The sequence below is a fragment of the Terrapene carolina genome, unplaced genomic scaffold (assembly GCF_002925995.2).
Source record: "Terrapene carolina triunguis isolate 2854851 unplaced genomic scaffold, T_m_triunguis-2.0 Scaffold85, whole genome shotgun sequence".
NCBI classification, from domain to species: Eukaryota; Metazoa; Chordata; order Testudines; family Emydidae; genus Terrapene; species Terrapene triunguis.
In genome coordinates this window covers 28,692,785-28,714,225 of record NW_020664436.1, presented here as the reverse complement: position 1 = coordinate 28,714,225, position 21,441 = coordinate 28,692,785, and the positions used below count along the sequence as shown (strand labels likewise).

The following is a 21,441-nucleotide window of genomic DNA, read 5'->3' as shown; positions in this document are numbered from 1 at the left end:
AAACTTGGGAGATAAACACCAGGCTGTGTGTAAGCTCCATAAACTGCAGTGTAGCAGAAACTGCTGTGCTCTGTGAGCCAAATAGCTTCTGTTCCTCAAGAAATCTAGAAGCTTCCCACTACAAAGTTTACAAAATCTGCAGGTATTGCCAGTACAGCTGACCAGATCAGCAGGTACATCCCGTCTCTGACAAGTCCTTAGGCCCATCTTGCAGACCTTGTAAGATCCATGTTCACCACTATAATTATGAAGTTCAAAAGCACTGATATACGGCTACAGTTTCAGTGCCAATTACTATAGAACATGTTATAAGGCTGTGTCTTCATACTTGAAGTCCAGTTAGTCCTTGTATTTCATTACAACAGACTCTTCAGATATGTTTAGTGGAGTTTATAATTTATGTGATTCAAAACAGCTCCTGCTCAAGGAACTTTGAACCTTTTCTGGCAGAGCTGATGGAGCCTGTAAACATCTTAAGCGCAACAATGTGAGAATCAAGTTAGTAAATTTGTCCTTCCTGTGTGCCATGTTTCCGACAGAGTACAGAGGAGCCCCACTGCTTCTGTCCTCTGGGTTTCAATGGGCGTGAAGGGCAGCCCTGCTTCATTGAAATACTCCAGTTTTTTGTTAAACATTCTTGTCTGTTTTCCAAAAAAATACTTTCAAGAAAATAATTCTTATAGTGTTAAGAAGTGGAAATATTTTAAAGGGCTTATTCAAAACACCTCACAACTTTAAAGAAATTCCCAGACAAGTAGTACTTTAACACAATTTTAAGTTTGAAAATATAGATTAAACAAAAAGAACCTCATGTTAATATCTTGGTTTAAAAGAAACACTAAAAATTTGAAAGTCAGAAAATTCAGAGTTTAAGTTCTGCAAACATCCCTAACTGCAGCTTTGTATCCCCATTTAGTATCCATCTAACAGATGCTTCCAAATTTTAAGTATTATTACCGAAGTTTTTTCCTCAAGTGAGTGCCTAAAATTAGTTTTCTAAATCCTTATTTAGGGTTCTAAATAAATGATCTGATTTTCAGAAGTGCTAAGCACCCAGCAGCAAGCACTGAAGGCAATGGGTCATTAAGTAACTAATTTTGGTTTGATCTATACCCAGCTATAGCATTTTCCACTATCAAATATCCATGCAATAAATATAGGACTATTCATACATGTACTATTTTAGTACTAGTAAGGGTTATTTTTTCTTGTCACAAGAGTGTGTGTACACTACTCATATCCTTGCAACTGTTCCATTCTAAGACTGTTTAATATTTAACATCCAATATCAGTTTAAAATACAATACAGCCACAACTGGGGATACATTTGCCCTTGAAGGGGGAGGGACTCAATTATCTAATAGATCTTTTCCATCTCTAAATACTATGTTTTTCTATAGACAGATATATTTGAACTTCAGAGCTCTCTTGGTACAGAACTGGCTCATTGTGAGCTGTGAATGCTGGAAACTATTGATTGCTGAAGGTGAAAGGTTCTATACTGTTTTTACAATAACCTTTGCTGTCACTGAACTCTGGGATCATGCTGACTAATGAGGCATAACTAGCCTGGAGAGATTATCTACTGACAAAGAATAAGAGATTCACCATAAGTGGGTAACCCTTGGTTAAAACATGCATTAAATGCCTCATACTCTTCTTTACCCACAAACTAGCTCCTCAGACTAATCCAAACAGGCAAGGCTTTCTGCAGCCTTTTTTTTTTTTTAAGCTGTCATTCCCCGCCCCTCCCCCCCACACTTCCCTTATGTTGTTGTAAATTTATCTTCATACAGAAAAACAATCAATGTGGTTTTTGGGGTTGCCAGGGCTACTCATGGGTAAGGCTACGATTATGTCACAGAATCTGTGGTTTCCAGATACCTCAGTGACATTTTCACTTCAGTCCCGGGACAGCTCTCAGCTGCCACAGGGAGCCGGGGTGGGGGGGAACTCCCCGGAGTGTTCAGCTGCTGTGGGAAGTGGCCCCCCCCAGAGCTGCCCAGCTGTCTGTGGGAGGGTCCTGGACCTCTTAGCCGCCATAGGCAGTGGGGCACCCCACACCTCTCAGCAGTGCGGGTGGCAACCCCCTGCAGCTGCCCAGCTGCCAGTCCGTGGGGGCCCCTGGACGTCTCAGCCACTATAGGTGTGGGACCCTCTTCCCTCCCCATTTTGTCATGGATATTTTTAGTAAAAGTCAGGGACAGGTCACAGGCTTCTGTGAATTTTTAGCTATTGCCCGTGACCTGTCCCTGACTTTTACTAAAAATATCCATGACAAAAATCTTAACCTTACTCATGAGGAGGTGACATTCAGCTTTATGCAGTTCAGTGCAGGGTGGGTAACGCAAAAAAAAAAAAAAAAAATAAAGGGCAGCAATGCTTTTGCCAGTAATTACTGAATTATAGCTAGCAAGCGCTTCTGCATTTGCACCCATCATTTGACATGGTAATAAATACCTCAAGTTGGAGGGATTTCCAGCCCTGCTCAGTGTGGGTGGGCAGCGACAATTTAGAACTCACTTAAAGATCAAATTAAGCTGTCAAAACTATTATCCTCTGAGCCAAATTCTTTGGAACTTCACTGACAGCAGCTCTCACTGCAGCTCTTTTAATATTTCCCTTCCTTCATCACACTTCTGGGCTGTCTTCACTTTTGTAACTCAAGTGAATTTATTGCCAGTTAATTCGAGGTAGATAACATGTTTGTAAGAAGCTAATGTGGACCTCCCCATGCCTTTGACCTGGGCTACAAGCTTTTGTTCTTTACCCTATGCTGATCCCTAGTGGCACAAAAGTCAGTGAAAACATACCCGCTGACTGGAATCTCCACACTGTGACCAGTCTGAATGGAGCAGGTGGGATCTGGCAGAGATCACATTCCTGTCACAGCTTCCAGGTGTTACCACTAAATGTCTGAAAAGCAGCTGTGGAGTACTCTAGGAAGCATGGTGATGTTGTGCAGATGCAGGGGGAGGGGAACCAGAAGCATCTGTTGAATGTAAAATTGTATGGGTGAGGATGATGTGGATGAGTTTGGCGATGTGTTTGGAGTGGATATCTGAGTGTGGTCCATTGTTTTCTAAATATTTGAGGCAGGCAGGGATGCCTTCCTTGTGAGGAATGTTAGTGTATAGGGAGGTGACATCCCTGGTGGCAAGGATGGTGTTCTGAGAGCATTTGTTAATGTTGTGGAGTAAGCCAGTTATGTCCAGGAGGAAGCTGGACATTTGTGCAGTGAGTGGTTTGAGGATGGTTTCTATGAGTCCTGATATTCTGTCAGTAAGAGTGCCAGGACCAAGTATGATGGGTTCCCTTGTTCGTGTATCTTGGGAAGCATGCAGAAGGTCTCTGGGGTGGGTTCATGAGGGATGAGGTTGTAGAATTTCTTTTGACTTTCAAACTACTTCCCTCTCTCTCCAAGCTCATCATCAGAAACAAGCTCCCCACAGACAAAGACACGACAACCACAGGCGCGGACTTTCCAAAGTGCCGGGGGTGCTCAACCCCCAGCTCTGCCCCAGGCCCTGCCCCCACTCCACCCCTTCCCCCAAGGCCCCATCCCCTTCCTGCCCCTGCTCCACCCCACCTCACCTCTTCATGCCCAGTTCCACCCCCTCTCCGCCCCATACCTTCCCCTGAGCGCGCCGTGTCCTTGCTCCTCCCTCGTCCCTCCTGCACGCCACAAAACAGCTGTTTGCAGTGGGCAGTAGTCGCAGGGAGGGAGGGGGAGGCACTGGTGGTGGTGGGGAAGCTTATAAGGGGGCTGCTGGTGGGTGCTCAGCACTCACCATTTTTCCCCCCCATGGGTGCTCCAGCCCCGGAGCACCCACGGAGTCAGCGCCCATGACGCCAACTCAAAGCAGCACAAAACCCTGCCAGAACAGATGCAAAACCTGCAGCCATCTCTTCACTGCTACGAGGGTCAACACCCCCCACAACACACCTTTCAAGATGCATGGGTCTTACATGTGGTGTACCAGATCCAGGGCCCTAATGCCCCAACAACGTGGGTGAAACCAGACAATTACTACATGCTCGAAGGAACTCGCACAGAAACATGAGACAAAAACACCATATCACCTGTGGGTCAACACTTTTCACAAAGTGATCACTCATCTGACCTCCCAGTCCTCATCCTCAAAATAAACTTGCACAACACCTTCAAAAGACAAGCCTGTGAACTTAATTTTTTTTGCTAGACACTAAAAAAAAATCAGACTGAAGAGACACACTGTTGTAATAAGCCATAAATCCAATCTGTAACCTGCTAACAACCTCACCCTGGTTTTCCCCCTCCCCGCTTCATGACTGGAAAGGTGTTAACAGGCCACTTCACCTTGAATGACCCCTTGAAATGTGTGTTAGCTACTTATGCTAAACAATCTGTTCCACCTCCTCTCTCTAAGGGTATGTTTACACTGCCCACATTATAGTGCGGTTGTGGCAGTGCTGTGACGTGGGCAGTGTAGTCACAAAAATAAACACCCTGAATGAGGGGTGTCTCCCCACTCCCAGTGATAAAGCGCTCAATATACTGGTGCTTTTCAGCGCTAAAACTTGTATTGCTCATGGGGGTGTTTTTTCACACCCCCGAACAACTAAAGTTTTAGCGCTTAAAGTGGCAATGTAGACACAGGGCTTGTCTACACTTACATTTTATAGCGCTCTAACTTGCTGGCTCAGGGGTGTGAAACATCACCCCCCCGAGCGCAGCAAGTTTGAGCGCTTTAAAGCACTAGTGTAAACAGGCTCCCAGCGCTCGGAGCTAATCCCCTTGTGGAGATGGATTACCAGAGCACGCGACCACACTCACACTTCAAAGCGCCGCTGCAGGAGCGTTCCTGCGGCAGCTCTGAAGTTTCCAGTGTAGACATACCCACAGCCTAATATCCTGGGGCCAACACAGCTACAAAACTGCAGACAGTGTATCCTATTATTTGTTAAGTGGTGAGCGTGTACTTGGTGCTGCACAAGACAGAAAACCAGAGGTCGTTCCTGCTCCAAGGACCTTACTCATCTATACGGGGATGTGAAAAAATAAAACTCTCACAGGGGAAGGGTTACGTTTTTGTGGGTTCACAAAAATAGTAACAAGCTATGTGTTCTTTCCTCAGATTTCTCACAGAGCAGAAATAATTTTCACAGGTGGAGAACACTCAGTTTTGATTAGTTGAAGTATTACAGAATTTGACTATGAATAAAGACTTGAGGATTTTCTCCATTATAAACCATGTATAAACACACACAAATATTTATCCATTAGAATCAGAAATATTTAGATGGATGTTTATTCCAGGAAAAACAGCAGAGTGCAAACTCTTCTATATAAATTCTAAATGGAAAGATCAGCAGCTGCTTCAGCATTTGTAGTTAATGTCTGTAAAGGGCTTTGACGTCAGATAATGCTATGTGAGTGCTTAGTTTTCTGTTTGCATGTTTTGGTTGGTTCTCAAGAGAATTGCTGTGTCATGTCATCAGCCACTTGACGTCTACTGTGCTGTTAGTCATAACCAAGATTACCTAGAATTTGTAGATATCCAAATTGAGAGGTGTTAGGCACCCAGAAATAACTTGTCATTCTTGAAAGTTTGAGCCCGTGAGTTTTCAACTATGTAATGAGAATCATTCAGTAGGGTTACTTTTATCAATAGTTAGTTATTTTCTCAGATACAAATTTAAAGTAACCCCAGAAGAACTATAAATAATCCTTATTAAAATAGTGAATAAGTCATGCAGAATTAGCAAATACCAAATTCCTTATTTAATTTCTGGCTCCCATACTGTATGGCCAGCAAAGAAAAAAAACAAGTGAATTGAATCACTGAACTCTCTCTCAACCACAGCTATAACTAGAATAAAATGAGAAAGCCGAACATTTTATTTTTCCATACGGCAACCAAGTCTGTCTTTGCTACTCAGATTGAGCTATGGTACCGATTACAGATGGAACAACAATTTCTCTTCATTGTTACCAAAAAAAAAAAAAAAAAAAAAAAAAAAAAAAAAAAAAACGTAAATAATCAGTGCACAGCTTTCCTTGCCTAAACATTTTAGTTCTTATGAACACAAAATATAACTGCATTTTCTAGTGATAGTGACAATATTGAGCATTTTCTTAAAATGGCTAAATATTGAAAAATGAAAAACTTTTTTGATGTAAAAATTTTAGGGATCAATTTTTGGAACTGCCCTCTAATTTGGTGCCCACAAATAACACTGCCTGCAATTTATTGCAGGTGCAAATGAGAACACCTGCACCTATTGCCTGATTTGCAGGTGCTGTAAAATAACATTTCCTCATCTATTATTTGATCCTGCAAATAACTTGGAGGTGCAAAATTTTGGGTGAAATTATTTAAAGGCACAATGTTGCACTGAAAGTGTGGCGTTTTAGTAAGTTCAGTTCCATCCATAATGAGGAAATTGAATGGTGGAGGCTGATAAGAACATGCTTTTGTGTTCTTAAATCCTACAAAACTATGCCAACAAATCCTAAACATTGCAATAAAAGAGATAGCGTTTTCAGCCCAGTGTCTTAATCCATACCTTTCAGAGTTGCTTTCTTAAGTACCTTCATGGCATAAAGCTGGCCAGCATCAGATCCTTTGATCTTCCTCACCAGAAATACCTACAAAAATAAGACATTTATGTAATCAAGTACTGTGGTTTGAGGGGAGAGCATTTGCTGAAGTTGATGAAGTAATGGATACTGAGACGGCAAGAATTCTAAGGAAAAGTTAATAGCTCAAAGTGTTTAGTTTTTACTTCACAAACAATTGGCTTAGCTGGCCCTTGTAGGCTTCATTTTCTACCCTTTTGCCCTCTCCTAAAGGTGACATGTTTAATATTATCAGCTGTTCTTTACACATCCAGTTAAAGCTGGTTGAATAGTAACAGTGTTTGTAAACATTTGATTTCTGAACAGCTATTTCACATGAACGTCTGGAGAATGGATGTTCTTTGAGTAACTGCTCTATTTGCATGAAAACAAGATATTTGCCATTTGTGCCCAGATGTGTTCAGCCCATTTAAAGAGGTTTAATCATTTGACTCAGAGAGAAGAAACCATATTATGTGATTCATTGTTCATGATTGACAATCTGAGCATATAGTTGAATAGTTCATTAACAATCCAGAAGTTGACATGTGTGTGCATAAGTATTGTAAAATTGCAAAGATCAAAGTCTGTTCATGAAAACTTCATGAACAGAAAAAAGGACTACATTTGATCAATGAATTGGTCACCAATACAGATCGTTTGCCCAGCGTACATCTGAGAGAGGTTCCTATTATTACACCTTTTGACTCTGAAAATTTACAAAATACATGTTTTTGTTTTATTATGTGCAGCAATTTCTTCCTATCTAGTCCCAGGTGAATTTTTGGGACAAAAGGGAAAGGGAGAAATAAGCAATTTAGTTCAGTCACTATAAGCCTCCCAAAACTTAGTTTGAAGATTTACAAACTATTCATACCTCCTTGGTCTATCAATAAGGCAAGAAATCTCAGAAGAGCAGGGTCTTTCAGTCAATTTCCAGTATGTACTGGTTCCACATGGGCCAGAAATATAATCAGAGAAGCTGTTCTCTGGGGTATTTCAGGACTTCTGCTGCTGGACAGATACTAGAAGTGAAGCGCCTCTACCACCAATAATTGTGCGTTCAAAGTGTAAAATCTAGCAAATACATTTTTCATTAACATTCTTGCTTAGTTAAACTCAATTACTCAAATATTCATGGCAATCAAAGACAGAAAGAGGACTGGACATTGCCAAAGCTAATCATTTAAAAGTTCAACTATCCACGGAAATTTGTGTGTGTGTTTTTCACTCAATTCTACTCAGAAATAGTGTCTAGCATTATGGGGATCGGAAGTGGAAAAAAAAAATCACAGCAAGCAACTTTGGCTAAACCCCAGAGTTTCAGCATTGTTATTCACCTTTAAACATTGGCATGGTATCTAACTCCCAATCAAGTGGACAGTATTAGATATACTGTTTCATAAGAGGCCTTGAACTTTCAGTAGCACAGCACATTATACCTGCACGGATATTAAACTGGAATGGCTGAAGTATGGGGCAGAAAAAAAATCTCACTGTATGCTATATAATCTTGCAAAGCCAGTAATATCCCTATGGCTGTAATAAGAAAAATTATCAACTTAAATTATTAGTCATTTGTCAGCTGTTCTGTGTAGCATGGGATATTGCAGTTGGTCTGCATTCCCCTCCAAAACAAATGAGTCAAGGAACATTGTGTGCTGTTTTAGAGGACATCAAAATAATTATGAAACCAAAAGGGAAATGACACAAACAAAAATGCATTGTGTTGCAAAATGATGTCTTCTTATTCTTAAAGGTACAATGGAATTCAAATAGAATTGTCAAAATTCCCCTCAACCTATGTGGTTGCCTAAAGTTAGACAACTAAACCCTTGTTTAGGCACCTAAATAAGATTTTCAGAGATGCTGAGCACCTGCAGCTCTACTAGACTACAAAGGAAGTTTCTTTGAGCATCCTGCAGCAGAGAGTTGGCTCCAGCTAGTAGCCATGAAAAGTGGTGATTTGACAGTCCTGGAGACTAACATGCTATAAAGTTAAACAAGGATCTCAGAAATTATGGTGATGAAAACCTAGATAGGAACAGCACAAGGAACCCTAGTGCAAGCTTCCCCACCCTGTCCTAACCTGTAGGGACCATTACTGGAGCGAAGAGGCGATTAGCTTTCCAGGGGCATTCAATCCCATGCCTCTCGGCTGAAGCTGCCAAATAGTGCCTGTTGTGGTATGGAGAGCACTAACTTATTTCACATAGCTCCCTGAATGGTGGCTTGCAATCACCCACAACCCAAGCTAGGTTGAATCTGTACCCCGTTATTCACTGATCCTTCACTGAAGTGTATGGACCTTGCCCATCAGGACCAAGTCTTCCTTTGGAAAGTATTTCTGTGGCACCAGAGACTAGCTATTTTAGCTGTGAAATGTTAACTGTAAAGAGCCAATTTAGAGGACTAATAATGAAATACAGCAGTACACTCTAAGATGGCCATTGAACCATTTCTGAAATATTTATTATACCCATATTCTGAAAAGTTTGGATTAAGTTTGATAGAGAGAAACTACAACAGAGCAAAAGCTCTGGGGCATTTGGAATAAGGAGAGCTGCCAATTGCTGATCTTGAAAGAACAAACCCTCCCGCACTTTTTTTTTTTTTTTAAACCATTGCATCTCACCGCAGCAGCCAATGCTTACTTGGTCTGGCTGTTTTTTAATGCAGATATTCAGAACATAAGAATACTATGGTCTTTCCTATGCAGGGCTGCAGGTCATAAATTTGCTGGTGAGTGGTTTCCAAATTCCCTCATCCCAGGGAACTTGTAACAGATGCAGTGATAATTATCTGTTTGCAGTGTTCAGGAAAGCTGATAACTCCTCTAGATATAGCTGGTCTCAGGAATAAAATTGTAGGGTCTGCTTCATCAGTATGTGACCCTGGCAGACCAGGTGCCAGCTTATGCCAAGGCCCCAGGCCTCATTGGACACTGACAAATGCATAGCTGGAAGCCAGTCTGGCTTTATCTATGGGTTAGTATAGTTAAAATAGATATTGTTATAAGAATGTGTTTAGTGTGTAGACTTCATGGAATGTTAGAGGATGTTGCATGCATTAATCCTACTTATAATACTATGTTATACTGAATGTTTGCATTGTAAACCTCTGTCACTGTATAACTCAAACAGGAAAAGCAGGTAAAGTGTTCGTCCTGCACACAAGATGGCCCACTGAAGGCAAATGAGCATTATGTAGCATCAAGAACAGAGACCTTGTTGATAGCATTCCTAACTTCTTCCACAAAGTGAAAACCTGTGCATGAACTCATCCCATCCGCTTGGATTCTGGGGAATAGGGGATAAAAATCCCTGACAAGAAGAAACCAGGATCTTTATGCTGTCTGGACCTGGAGGAGTAAGGGTTCCTAAACATAAGCAAGAGATCCCCATGCTGCTTGGCCTGGTCAGCCCTTAAGGACATATAGAGCTGCTTATTATAGAATCTTATATGACCATTTTCAATTTAATGGTAACTCATTTGTGTGTGTGTGTGTGTGTGTGTGTGTGTGTGTGTGTGTGTGTGTGTGTGTGTGTTTCCTGTTTGAACCTTATAAATAACTCCTATTTGTTTTCCTTAGTTAATAAATCGTTAGTTTATTACAGGATTGGCTACAGGCATTATCTTTGGGTTGAGATCGGAGTACAAATGACCTGGGGTAAGTGACTGACAGTTTACTCCCATTCCCAAAGTACCAGAGTATTGTGATTTTTGGTGTAAAGTGACCATCTATCACATAGTCCAGCTTGCCTGGGTGGGAAGATAGAGTGGAATGCCCAAGGGGACTGTCTGCAACTCCATGGTAAGACAGTTACAGTGCTTCAGGAGTTCACACTTGTTACTGGGTTGGTGAAATCTAATTCTAGAACATACAACCAGTTTGGAGCGTCTGCCCTGAGGTCAGCACTCACAGTTGTGAGCCACTCTAGACATCTTGACACTGTTTCTCCATTTTATGCTGGTGTAACTCAGTTGATTTTAGAAGGCAGATTGATCAAGGGTTCAGGGCTGGGGAATATATTTTCAAACAAACCAAGAAAAATAAACTTTAAACAAGGATTTTTGGCACCTGGTTTAAATTAGGCTCACCAGCCGCTAGCGGGGGTCACACTTGCAAAAGTTTGGAGATCTCATTAATTCAGACCATAGAAATGTGGATGCTTAACCAAAGGACTTTCAGGTGATGGTTTGTGGTTTCTAGTCTTTGTATGTTGTTTTGTAATAGATATGTACAATATGCACACAGCAATGGAATGTGTGCACAAACATGGCTTTTGTGGGCATTAAAAATGGATGTGACAATGCAAAACTAGTTTATCTTTCTTAAAGATAATAATACTTTGCAGTTGCATAGTACTTTTCATCTGAGCACCATAAAGTTCTCTCAGTACCACTGTGAGGAAGCTATCAATCTCATTTTATAGATGGGTAAACTGAAGCACAGAGAAGGTAAGTGAAAGCTCAAGACCATACATGTTTTAGTTGCAGCTCTGCCAGTGACACCATTTGACTCCTAGTCCCATGCTTTAACTTTAATGGTTGGTAGCTTGCTCCCTAAGCCTGGAATTTCCAGAGCTCAGAACATGAACCTCAGAGGATTTTCAAAGGGACTTGAGGGAATTATGTGACCAAACCTCATTGAAAGTCAATGGGAATTGGATGCCTAGTTCCCACAGGCCTCTTTGAAAATCCCAACCAATGTCCCCTAACTAGCAATTATAGCACAATCACCACCTCTGAAACAGCTGGGGGGTGGGTTAACGCAACAAGGAGGGGATTACATACCCAGTACATAACACTCACTCGTGTTCTAGGCCTAGCCCTATAAACATGATCCCCTAACCTGTGTCTTACATAGGACACCAGTAAATGGCAAATATGCTCTTCTGCCCCTACAACTTCATGGACTTCAATGGAATGGGACTAGTGCTGTTCAAAGCAGATTAGGTCCATTATGTTATCTTCTCACAATGCTAATCTGAATGATTACCTACTGTAGAAAATTACCTTTCCGTAGGAACCTTGCCCTAATACTTTCAGCAACTCAAACTGTGAAGGATCCGCCTTTTCAAAACCTTCCTTTACATGATGACTGATGTCTATTTCCTTCACTATACCTTCTTCCTGTGAAAGAAAAGAAAAAATAAAATCACAGCTGTTACTGTGAGTGAAAGAAAACACAATATTTATTTAAACCCCACCACACTTGTTTCTACAATTAAATCCCTAATACCAGAAACTTTGGAAAATACAAACTATATGCTACGCCAAATATGAAGTGTGTATATATCAGGACTTATTTTCAGTGCAACACACTGAGTCTGAATGTAAGAAGTCAGCATCCCACTACTTCTGCCTATGAAACTTCATGATGTGGATAGATAAAAACAGAACCTGTAAATTGAAACATTGGAGTAAATAATTGAAGCGACTGGGCTCACAATGCCTGTTCATCACAGACCTTATTATCTACTACAGTGATCTATGTGCATGTGCTACAGTACCACTAGTGCAGTCCTTTCCAAATACAACCTACTGTCCAAAGACGACATTTACAGTCATTTAAAAACCTGTAGCTTTATCATCTTTAAGGAGAGACTCCGACTATAAATGGGCAGAGAGAAGACTTTGCTCACAGTGCTTCTGCATGTTCAGCTGAAGGAATAATGGAAGGTTACTACTAGCAACCTTCCATACACAAAAATTTACAAATCCCATATGCTACTGGGGCAGCAGAAGGATGACGACACATTCCTCCCCGCACTGCCAGGAATGAGCCTCACCACTTCGTGTTTTCTAGGCTCCTTAGGAATATTTGTGTTGTCAACACAGAGGGGCATCCTTTGAAGACATCAAACACTGAACAGAGCTCCTGATCCTGCAAACATCTGCTTAAAATTAAGCACAAACCTAAATGTTTGAGTATTTGCAAGACCAGGAGCCTGAGTTCGCCAGTCCTGCCTCCACTATATCTGAAGAACAATCTTATGCTGGGTAACAATACAAGTTTGTCATTGCGCCTACTGAAGGGGAGACTGCACAAAACCTTTCACCAGACCTGCATGAGCTGCTCAGGATCATAGGAATAGGCCCTAATTTTGCTGTAAGACACGGTATCAAGTAGATTTACCTGGCTCTGACTTGCACAGCATATTCATTTTTATCTAGTGTGTATCTCAAAAGCATCTCATCCATCTCACCATCCATATGAGTTAGGGTTACCATACGTCCGGATTTTCCCAGACATGTCCGGCTTTTTGGGCCTCAAATCCCCGTACGGGAGGAAATCCCAAAAAGCCGGACATGTCCGGGAAAATAGGGAGGGAGGGGCCGGCAGTGCTCGGCTGGGGGCCGGGGTTGCGGGGCCAGCGCCCCAGGGCCCGAGCCGAGCCGGGTGGGAGACGCCGGGGCCAGAGCCTCTTGGCCTGGGCCGGCCGCCTGCCGGAGGGAGCCGCTCGGCCAGGGGGCCGGACTGGGCCGTGCCTCCTCGCGCCCCCCCGCCCAGCCCCAGCCCCAGCTTACCTGCTGCCTGCCTGCTTCAGGCTTCCCGCAAATCAAATGTTCACGGGAAGCAGCGGAGTTGGGGCAGGGAAGGGGCAGGGCCGGGGGCGGAGTTGGGGCGGGGCCGGGGCCCCATGGAGTGTCCTCTTTTTGGACACTTAAAATATGGTAACCCTGTATGAGTCAACTTATTGAATCACTACAACACAATACAAGTGTCTTCCAATGCAGCCGTTCTATACTCTTCCACATAGTATACAGTAATCTAGCTTTGAGCAAATGCTAAGTGGCTGCCTCATCTGTGTGTAATCCATATTTTGTAGTTTCCACATGGTGAGAAAATACAAAAATGGGGAAGGAATGAAGAAATAAAATTAAAATATATTTTAACAAAAATCACTACTAGATTAAGAAAAAATAGAGGGACTCTGTCAAAGTTCACAGGCTCAAGCAATCTATGTGATCTTTGCCCTTCACTTCAATGGGAGGAGGATTAAGCCCGTAAACTTCATTTTTATTATCTCCTAGGGTTTGGATAACTTGAGCATTGGATCTAAACTATAGTTAGGTTTTGGAAAACCTAAATCACTTTATAGTTTCGCTAATCTGTTTCATATAGAAATGGACTATAACCAGAAACATCTACCCAGACTCCTGAACTCTAGGTACACAGGAGAAATGGGACCCAGATCTAAATGGATCTTGTTTTTGTTTTGGCAAAGCATAAATTCAAAACACAATGCTAAAACAAAAGCTAACCCTAGTTTTATATAGATCAAAATGGCATCCCCAAAACTACTGGTATCTCCTCTCTTCACTAACTTTCTCTGTCCCCAAAACACTCTGGATGAAATCTTGGCTCTATGGAAGTCAGTGACAAAACTCCCAATGTCTGTGGGGCTAGGATTCCACTCACTGTTTCCTATTCATTCAAGCTGCTTCCGTAAAGTAAAATTATACAATAAGTTTTCTATCTATCCATTCATATTGATAATGAGTGTCACATGCCTACAACCTGAAGCATATTTCACATTATGCTTTTAAATTTAATGTAACCTCGAGTTCAAGACATTTTGTTACAAGGATATGTTGAAATTGCTAAGGTATTGCTAATTTTGTTTGCTGAAAGAATATTAGAAAAATCTATTATTTCCTGGGAATACCATAATGTAATTGAGTAATTCATAAATTGCTGCTTTATTAGAAGTTAATTAGCTACAAAGAGACTTAATTAATGCTAGAAAAAGATTGTTAGAAAAGGACGCCCAAGAACTAAAATTAGACCTACCAAATTTTAAATAGAGGGTTATAGATCTTTTCTATCTCTAAAAATCTATTAGCTCATTTGACTTGTCCAGTGCAGGGTTAAATATCTCAGGCAATGAGGTTTAGATCACTTCCTATGAAGATTATTCTGTTTTGGTTTGGCTTTGTTTCAAATGCTCAAAGGCACGTCAAGCTACTTCAAGTCTGCTTACTCTGTTCCTGGGAGCAAGCATGATGTTCTCTGAAGCACTAGAAAGATCGGATGCTTGTGAATTTCCATAAGCAGTCTCCTGACTAGCAGGGCCGGCTCTACTGTTTTTGCCGCCCCAAGCAGCACGCCGAATTGCCGCCGCGGACGGCGGGGGCAGTCTGTGTGCCATTAGGGCAGCACGCGCGTTTCCACGGTGGCGGCAATTCGGCAGCTTCTGTCTTCCAGCTGAAGACAGAAGCTGCCGCCGAATTGCCACCACGGGCAGCTGAACATAGAAGCTGCCGCCGAATTGCTGCCGCCATCGAAACGCGCTTGCCGCCCTAACAGCACATGGACTGCCCTGCTGTCTGCGGCAGCAATTCGGAATGCTGCTTGGGGCGGCAAAAACACACGGACTGCTGCCCCTTGCAGATTGCCGCCCCAAGCACCTGCTTGGAATGCTGATGCCTGGAGCCGGCCCTGCTGACTAGAGGCGCAGGGATGCAGAATGGGAGAACAGCACTGCAGTAGGTTCTCAGTTGCATAAATGTTAATTGTTATTTTATTTAAAATGAAGTTTACGGGCTTAATCCTCCTCCCATTGAAGTGAAGGGCAAAGATCACATAGATTGCTTGAGCCTGTGAACTTTGACAGAGTCCCTCTGGCCATCAACAACTTTAGGCTTCAAATTAGGTGAAGGTTCTAACCACTGAGCAGCGAAGTTCTGGAAGAGCCTTCCAAGGGGAGCAGTGGGGTCAAAAAACCTAACTGGCCTTCAAGGCTGAGCTTGATAATTTTATGGATGGTATGGTATGATGAGACTGCTTACAATGGCATGCAGCCGATCTGCAACTGCTTGCAAATATTTCCAAGGGCCAGTGATGAGATAGAGAGGGTTCAGTTACTACAGAGAATTCTTTCCCAGGTGTGCGGGAACTGAATGCCATATTTGGCCTCAAGGAGGAATTTCCCCCCCAGGTCAGATTGGCAGAGACGCTGGGGTTTTTTCACCTTCCTCTGTAGCGTGGGGCATAGGTCACTTGCAGGTTTAAACTAGAGTAAATGGTGGATTCTCTGTAACTTGAAGTCATTAAATCATGATTTGAGGACTTCAGTAACTCAGCCAGAGGTTTGGGGGCTATTACAGGAGTGGGTGGGTGAGGTTCTGTGGCCTTCAATGTCCAGGTCAGCATAGAGCCATAGATCATGATCACAGACTTTAAAGTCTATGAGTATTACTTAGACTGTATGGTTCCCGAGGCAGGGACCATCTTTTTATTCTACATTTGTACAGCACCTAGCACAATGGGGTCCTAGTCCATGACTAGGGCCCATAGGTGCTACAGTAATACAAATAAATAAGCTGATTCTGGAATACTGGTGTATGTGGTTGTCTAAATTCAACATGGTATAAAACTATGGTGGTCAATCAACCAAGGTAGCAAATCACTAAGTCCTATCTACACACTGTCATAGGGCCAGTTCCTGTGAGGCACTGACTGCTATCAGCTCTAGCTGAAACCAGTAGGAGATGGTGTTTAGGACCTCACAGAAAGGAGTCCCATAAACATTTTCTTCGGCAGCACAGTTGTTACGTAAGGGGAGATAACAGCTCTCGCTAGATAGTTCAACCAGGGTAGCCATGGCCAGCAAAAGGATCATATTGTTACGTATGCTCAGGATACACAGGACATTGTCAGCCCAGAGATTAGCTTATGGATACAAAGACTGGAATCAGGGATAAAATAATATTAGAAATACTATCAGCTGAGCCCCACTGAGAACTCAAATATAACTTAAAATGAAAATATAGGGTTAGGGTTAAAATATTTTCAGTACACGGGGGGGGGGGAACCCCACAAAACCCACAATATTTGTGTTTCTTTCCTGGTAGAAAAAACATTTTGTATGGTTATATTGTTTGTCATTGGTTCCAATATTTTATATCATTTATGTCTGCTGAATTCTCCCTTTGTTAAACCAAGATGGGGCACAATATACAGCACTAGGGAATTTGTTTTCGCAGATACAGTTAACACCAAATTGGAGGAGTGCAAGCTTTAGGGTCAGAGTCTCCCAGCCTTTTTTCACATTGAGTAACACCTTAGGTTTAGTTTCACGGGTACCACCCCGACCTCCTCCTCCCACCCCTGTCGTTCACCTGGGATCAGTTACATGGGTGCAAGCCACTGTTCACATTGGTGTGGCCTAGCTGTGGTAGGGGTTTGCAGCAAAGCAGCTACCCCAGGCTAGAGACTCCCAATGCATTCTGTACCCGTCCCACCAAAGAAGTGGGATCATTTGCAGATCAATGTGATTAAAGTTATCAGAATCATGCTGAACAACATGAGTGTCATTTTACCACTCACAACTGTGGCTCAGAGATTGTGGATCAGAGTTCAGATAGTTCTCACTGTGCACAGGTAGGCTGCAGAAACTTTTTTGTGTTTCACAACTACAATAATGTACACTGAACTGAGAAAACATATGCAATGGTATCCCAGATATGGGACTAGTTATTGGTTGAACATTGACCAGGTGCAAAGGGCGTGTGCATTGTCTAACCCTCCCTCAGCCAGATCTACAACATCCAAATTTGAGGATGAGGCAAAGCAACATTTGAAGTAAGATCTCGTCCCATTAGAGCTTCAAGCTGAGTTTTGATCAGTCCAGTTGGGAGAATATAAAAATGAAACGTTCATGATTCAGTCATGTGTACAGCAGCCAGTCCTCTAACTCCCAGCTGACTTGTCCCTTCAGCACACTCAAGGGAATGCCTGAATTGATTGAGTTAAATCTTCTACAAATGTGTCTGTTTGTACCAGAGGTCTACGATTACTCAAGTGAAATGGATGTTCCTGTCTGTTTGTGGAAAGCATGGGATGGAACAATAGAAACACAGAGAGGGAGATGAGCCTGCACCCCTGATAAAGTAGCAGAGAATGCTTCTGTGACCCATGAGAGAAGGTTGAAAGAACTGGGCATGCTTAAGCTACAGAAGAGAAGGACGAGGGGGGACATGACAGTCTTCAAATACGTTAAAAGCTATTATAAAGAGGACAGTTCACCAAATACATGTTCTCCAAATGAAGGACAAAGGTAACTGGCTTAGTTTGCAGAAAGATTTTTCTAATAGCTAACCTAAATCTCCCTAACTACAAGGATAGCTAGGTACTGGAATAGGTTACTACGGGAAGTTGTGGAATCCCCATCATTGAAGGTTTATAAGAAGAGGTTAGACAAACCTGTCACAGATAGTCTAGGTATATTTGATGCTGCCTCAGTGCTGGGGGGGGGGGGGTGCAAATAGACTTGATGTCCTCTCAAGGTCCCTTCCAGCCCTACATTTCTATGATTCTATGTGCCCTGCATAGGACAGGAATGTTGGTGATTTAGGGCTTGATCCTGCATTCATCATGCACCCAAAACTCCCAATGACGTGAGCAGGACTTCTGAGTGCACAAGGAATACAGAATTTGCATGGAGGGAACTGACTTTGTGAAATAGGAGACTGCAGTTTCCTTCTCCTTGCAGCCATAGATGGTACAGATGCAGGGCACCATTTCAGATTTTGGTAGGGTGGGACAACTTTAATTGTGATTCCAGGGGCTATTTAGGCACCTGAAAACTCTAGTTTTTTGACAGATAGCTTAGCAATTAGCTGAAGGAGCACTATATCTAATGCCTACATAAAAGAAAGAAAATTAAATAAATATTAGACCCACTCAGCTTGAATACTAACATGTTCTGACATCTTGTGGCAAGTCACTTAAGGGGCACTTTGGCTAGGTTTAAAATTTTAATTTATGTTCTTATTTTGTTACTAACTCTGTGGAGAGAGACCCCATCAGGACTCCTGGGTTCTATCTCAGCTCTGGGAGGGAAGTGGGATCTAGTGGGTTACAGCAGGGAGGTGGGGACAGATAGATCTGGGTTCTATACAAGAATATCAGAACGGCCATACTGGGCAAGACCAATAGTCCATCTAGCCCAGCATCCTGTTTTCCAACAGTGGCCAATGCCAGGTGCTTCAGAGGGAATGAACACAACAGGAAATCAAGTGATTCATCCCCTGTGGCCCATTCCCAGCTCTTGGCAAACAGAGGCTACCAACACTCAGAGCATGGTATTGCATCCCTGCCCATCCTGGGAAGAAATACTGAAGAAATACTTTATTTTAAATCTGCTGTATATTAATTTCATTGGGCAACCCCTAGTTTTTGTGTTATGTGAAGGAGTAAACAACACTAATTCAATTTTTCCACACCATTCATTATTTTATAGCCCTCTATCATATCCCCCCTTAGTTATCTCTTTTCTATGCTGAAAAGTCCCAGTCTTTTTAATCTCCACTCACACGGATATCATTTCCATACCCCTAATAATTTCTGTTGCCCTTCTCTGTACCTTTTCCAAATCCAAAACATCTTTTTTGAGATGGGGTGAACAGATCCACACACAATATTCAAGATGTGGGCGTGCCATGAATTTAGATAGAGGCAGTATGATATTTTCTGTCATATTATCTATCCCTTGCCTAATGATTCCCAGTATTCGGTTAGCTTTTTTGTTGAGTGGATGTTTTCAGAGAACTATCCACAATGACTCCAAGATCTTTCTTGACGAACAACATGTAATTTAGACCCCATTATTTTGTATGTATAGTTGGGATTATATTTTGCCATGTGCATTGCTTTGCATTTATCAACACTGAATTTCATCTGCCATTGTGTTGCCCAGTCACCCAGTTTTATGAGAGTCCTTTGTAACACTTTGCAGTCTGCTTGGGACTTTACTACCATGAGTAGTTTTGTATCATCTGCAAATTTTGCTACCTCACTGTTTACCCCTTTTTCCAAATCATTTATGAATATGTTGAACAGCACTGGTCCCAGTACAGACCCCTGGGGGACACCACTATTCATCTCTCTCTCCATTCTGAGAATTGAGCATTTATTCCTACCCTTTGTTTTCTATCTTTTAACTGGAGTGCCTGGCAATGCTTTCAGGATCATCTAAGGGATCTTTATCTAATTTACAGACAAACCTTTTTATTATCTTAACCACCCTGCCTCTGTTTATAAACAAACTCCCTGCCTCAAGGATGGAAGCTGGGGCAGCATAGAACTCACCACATATCACACTCAAGCTGTGTTGCAGTTAAAAGCTCAGTCTGGGGCTAGGGTGTGTTCTGTGAGCAGACCTCAGGTACAAAACTGGGGGAGAGGGGGCAAGAGCTCCCCCTACCCTCCCTAAATAGCACCCCTATACAGATGCTCCTGTTTTGGTGCTTTATGGGCTCAGCAGTAAGTGGAACAGGGGACCAGCTGTTCTGTGGTACTGTCCTCTGGTTAACCCCAAGGTTTTCACATACACGTATCTTAGAGAGCAGCATTAATGCCTGCAGAGTCTCTCCATGGTTGACGATGAGAAACCACAGGGAACTCTGCCAACTACAGTACAACAAAGCTCATGCCATGGTGGGGAGGGGGACAAGGAGGGAAGATCTGGTGAGGAAGGGAGGGAAAGACAAAGCACAGAGAGCCACATGAAAACGCAACCAATGCCAAAGAATGGCTTTTACTTCTGATGTGTTGGAACCTCATGCACTGCCTGCTCTACAGCCCATCTTCAGCACCATGGAAGAGGCCATGCTTCCTGGAAAATGTTGAGGTTCAGTTCACCTCAGTTTTTTGCCTTCTCTGACCCCATCCCCAGGGGATTTTTCTTAAGCGAGGAAGTGAACTGGCACCAACTCAGGGAGTTACTTTCCTCCCACCCAGTGATTTCAATTACATGTGGTATTTGTCCTAATTTCTTTTCTGAAGAGGTGTGAGATATCTGCTGGTGGGGGAAGGAGGGTCAGTCTAGAGCTGGTAATATTTAGTGCTGGACAATTTTATATACACATCAGTAAAGCCACACAGGATGAAAAGATGCTATGCAAATGGTAAGAGGTTCATCATATCACAACAAACACTAGAAAAATATCATTGCACTTTACCCTATCCTATGCATGTGCACACTCAGAACCATAAAACAGCACAATAGGGAAATCCATCCCTGCAGAGGTGAGCCCTCTTTTCTAGGGGCCAAGTGCTGATCTCACTAAAGTCAATGGCAAATTTTCCAATGAGTTCAATGGGATCAGGATTTGGCCTTTATTCAGTCTTGCCTGTATATTCAAGAGGACAGTACTCAATACTCAAGAGGACAGTATCATTTGCTGTAGCCACCCATTTAGTCCAGTTTCAGATCCCCACCTGTCATTTGTGAACAATTCATTTTCAGCAGAGTTCAGAATCAGTAAGAAAATGTCTCAGTTGGAGACATGGCTTACAGTCTAGCCTCCTATGGTTAGATGTAACTTTACCCGCGTGGGGGCAGTGTGTAGCTGCACTGGCCCAGAAGCAGCCCAGAGCCACAATTCCTGCCTCGCTCCTTGCTCGATCTAGGAAAGGAGTAAATGACTACACCCTTTTTAATGCAGAAGTTTACTATCTGTGCATATAGTCAACTATTCTTGCCAGTGAGCAAGAATGTGTGCACACATGAACCAAGGCTCCTTCCAATCCCTGGTCTTCTCTGCCCACTTGCTTGTGGAGCAGAGGTAAGGGGGGTAACCAGGCATGCAGCCTCTCTCCTCCCCCCGTATTCAGGCCTGAAATCTGAACAAGGCAGAGCAAGGGAGTAAGAGGGGGTGAGGACCTTGCTCCCCGGTAAGGGGTATGACAATTTAGCTTATAGTCAACATCCCAGTGGTTACTCATAATATATTTCTTGAGCAACATGAGCTAGACAACATTGCCAATACTAGGGTTACCATATTTGGAGTGTCCAAAAAGAGGACACTCCACGGGGCCCCGGCCC

At 42.7% G+C, this 21,441-nt stretch overlaps 1 protein-coding gene across 1 annotated transcript in view; it reads right to left on the bottom strand.

Moving 5' to 3' along the window:
• RPS6KA2 (ribosomal protein S6 kinase A2) overlaps positions 1-21,441 on the bottom strand; it is a 241,121-nt gene that overhangs the window by 137,438 nt on the left and 82,242 nt on the right. Inside the window, exons 2-3 of the mRNA XM_024205929.1 lie at positions 11,621-11,737; positions 6,550-6,631 (exon numbers count right to left, since the gene is read on the bottom strand). Of these exons, the coding sequence (XP_024061697.1) occupies positions 6,550-6,631; positions 11,621-11,737 (199 nt within the window). The remainder of the gene's footprint in view (positions 1-6,549; positions 6,632-11,620; positions 11,738-21,441) is intronic.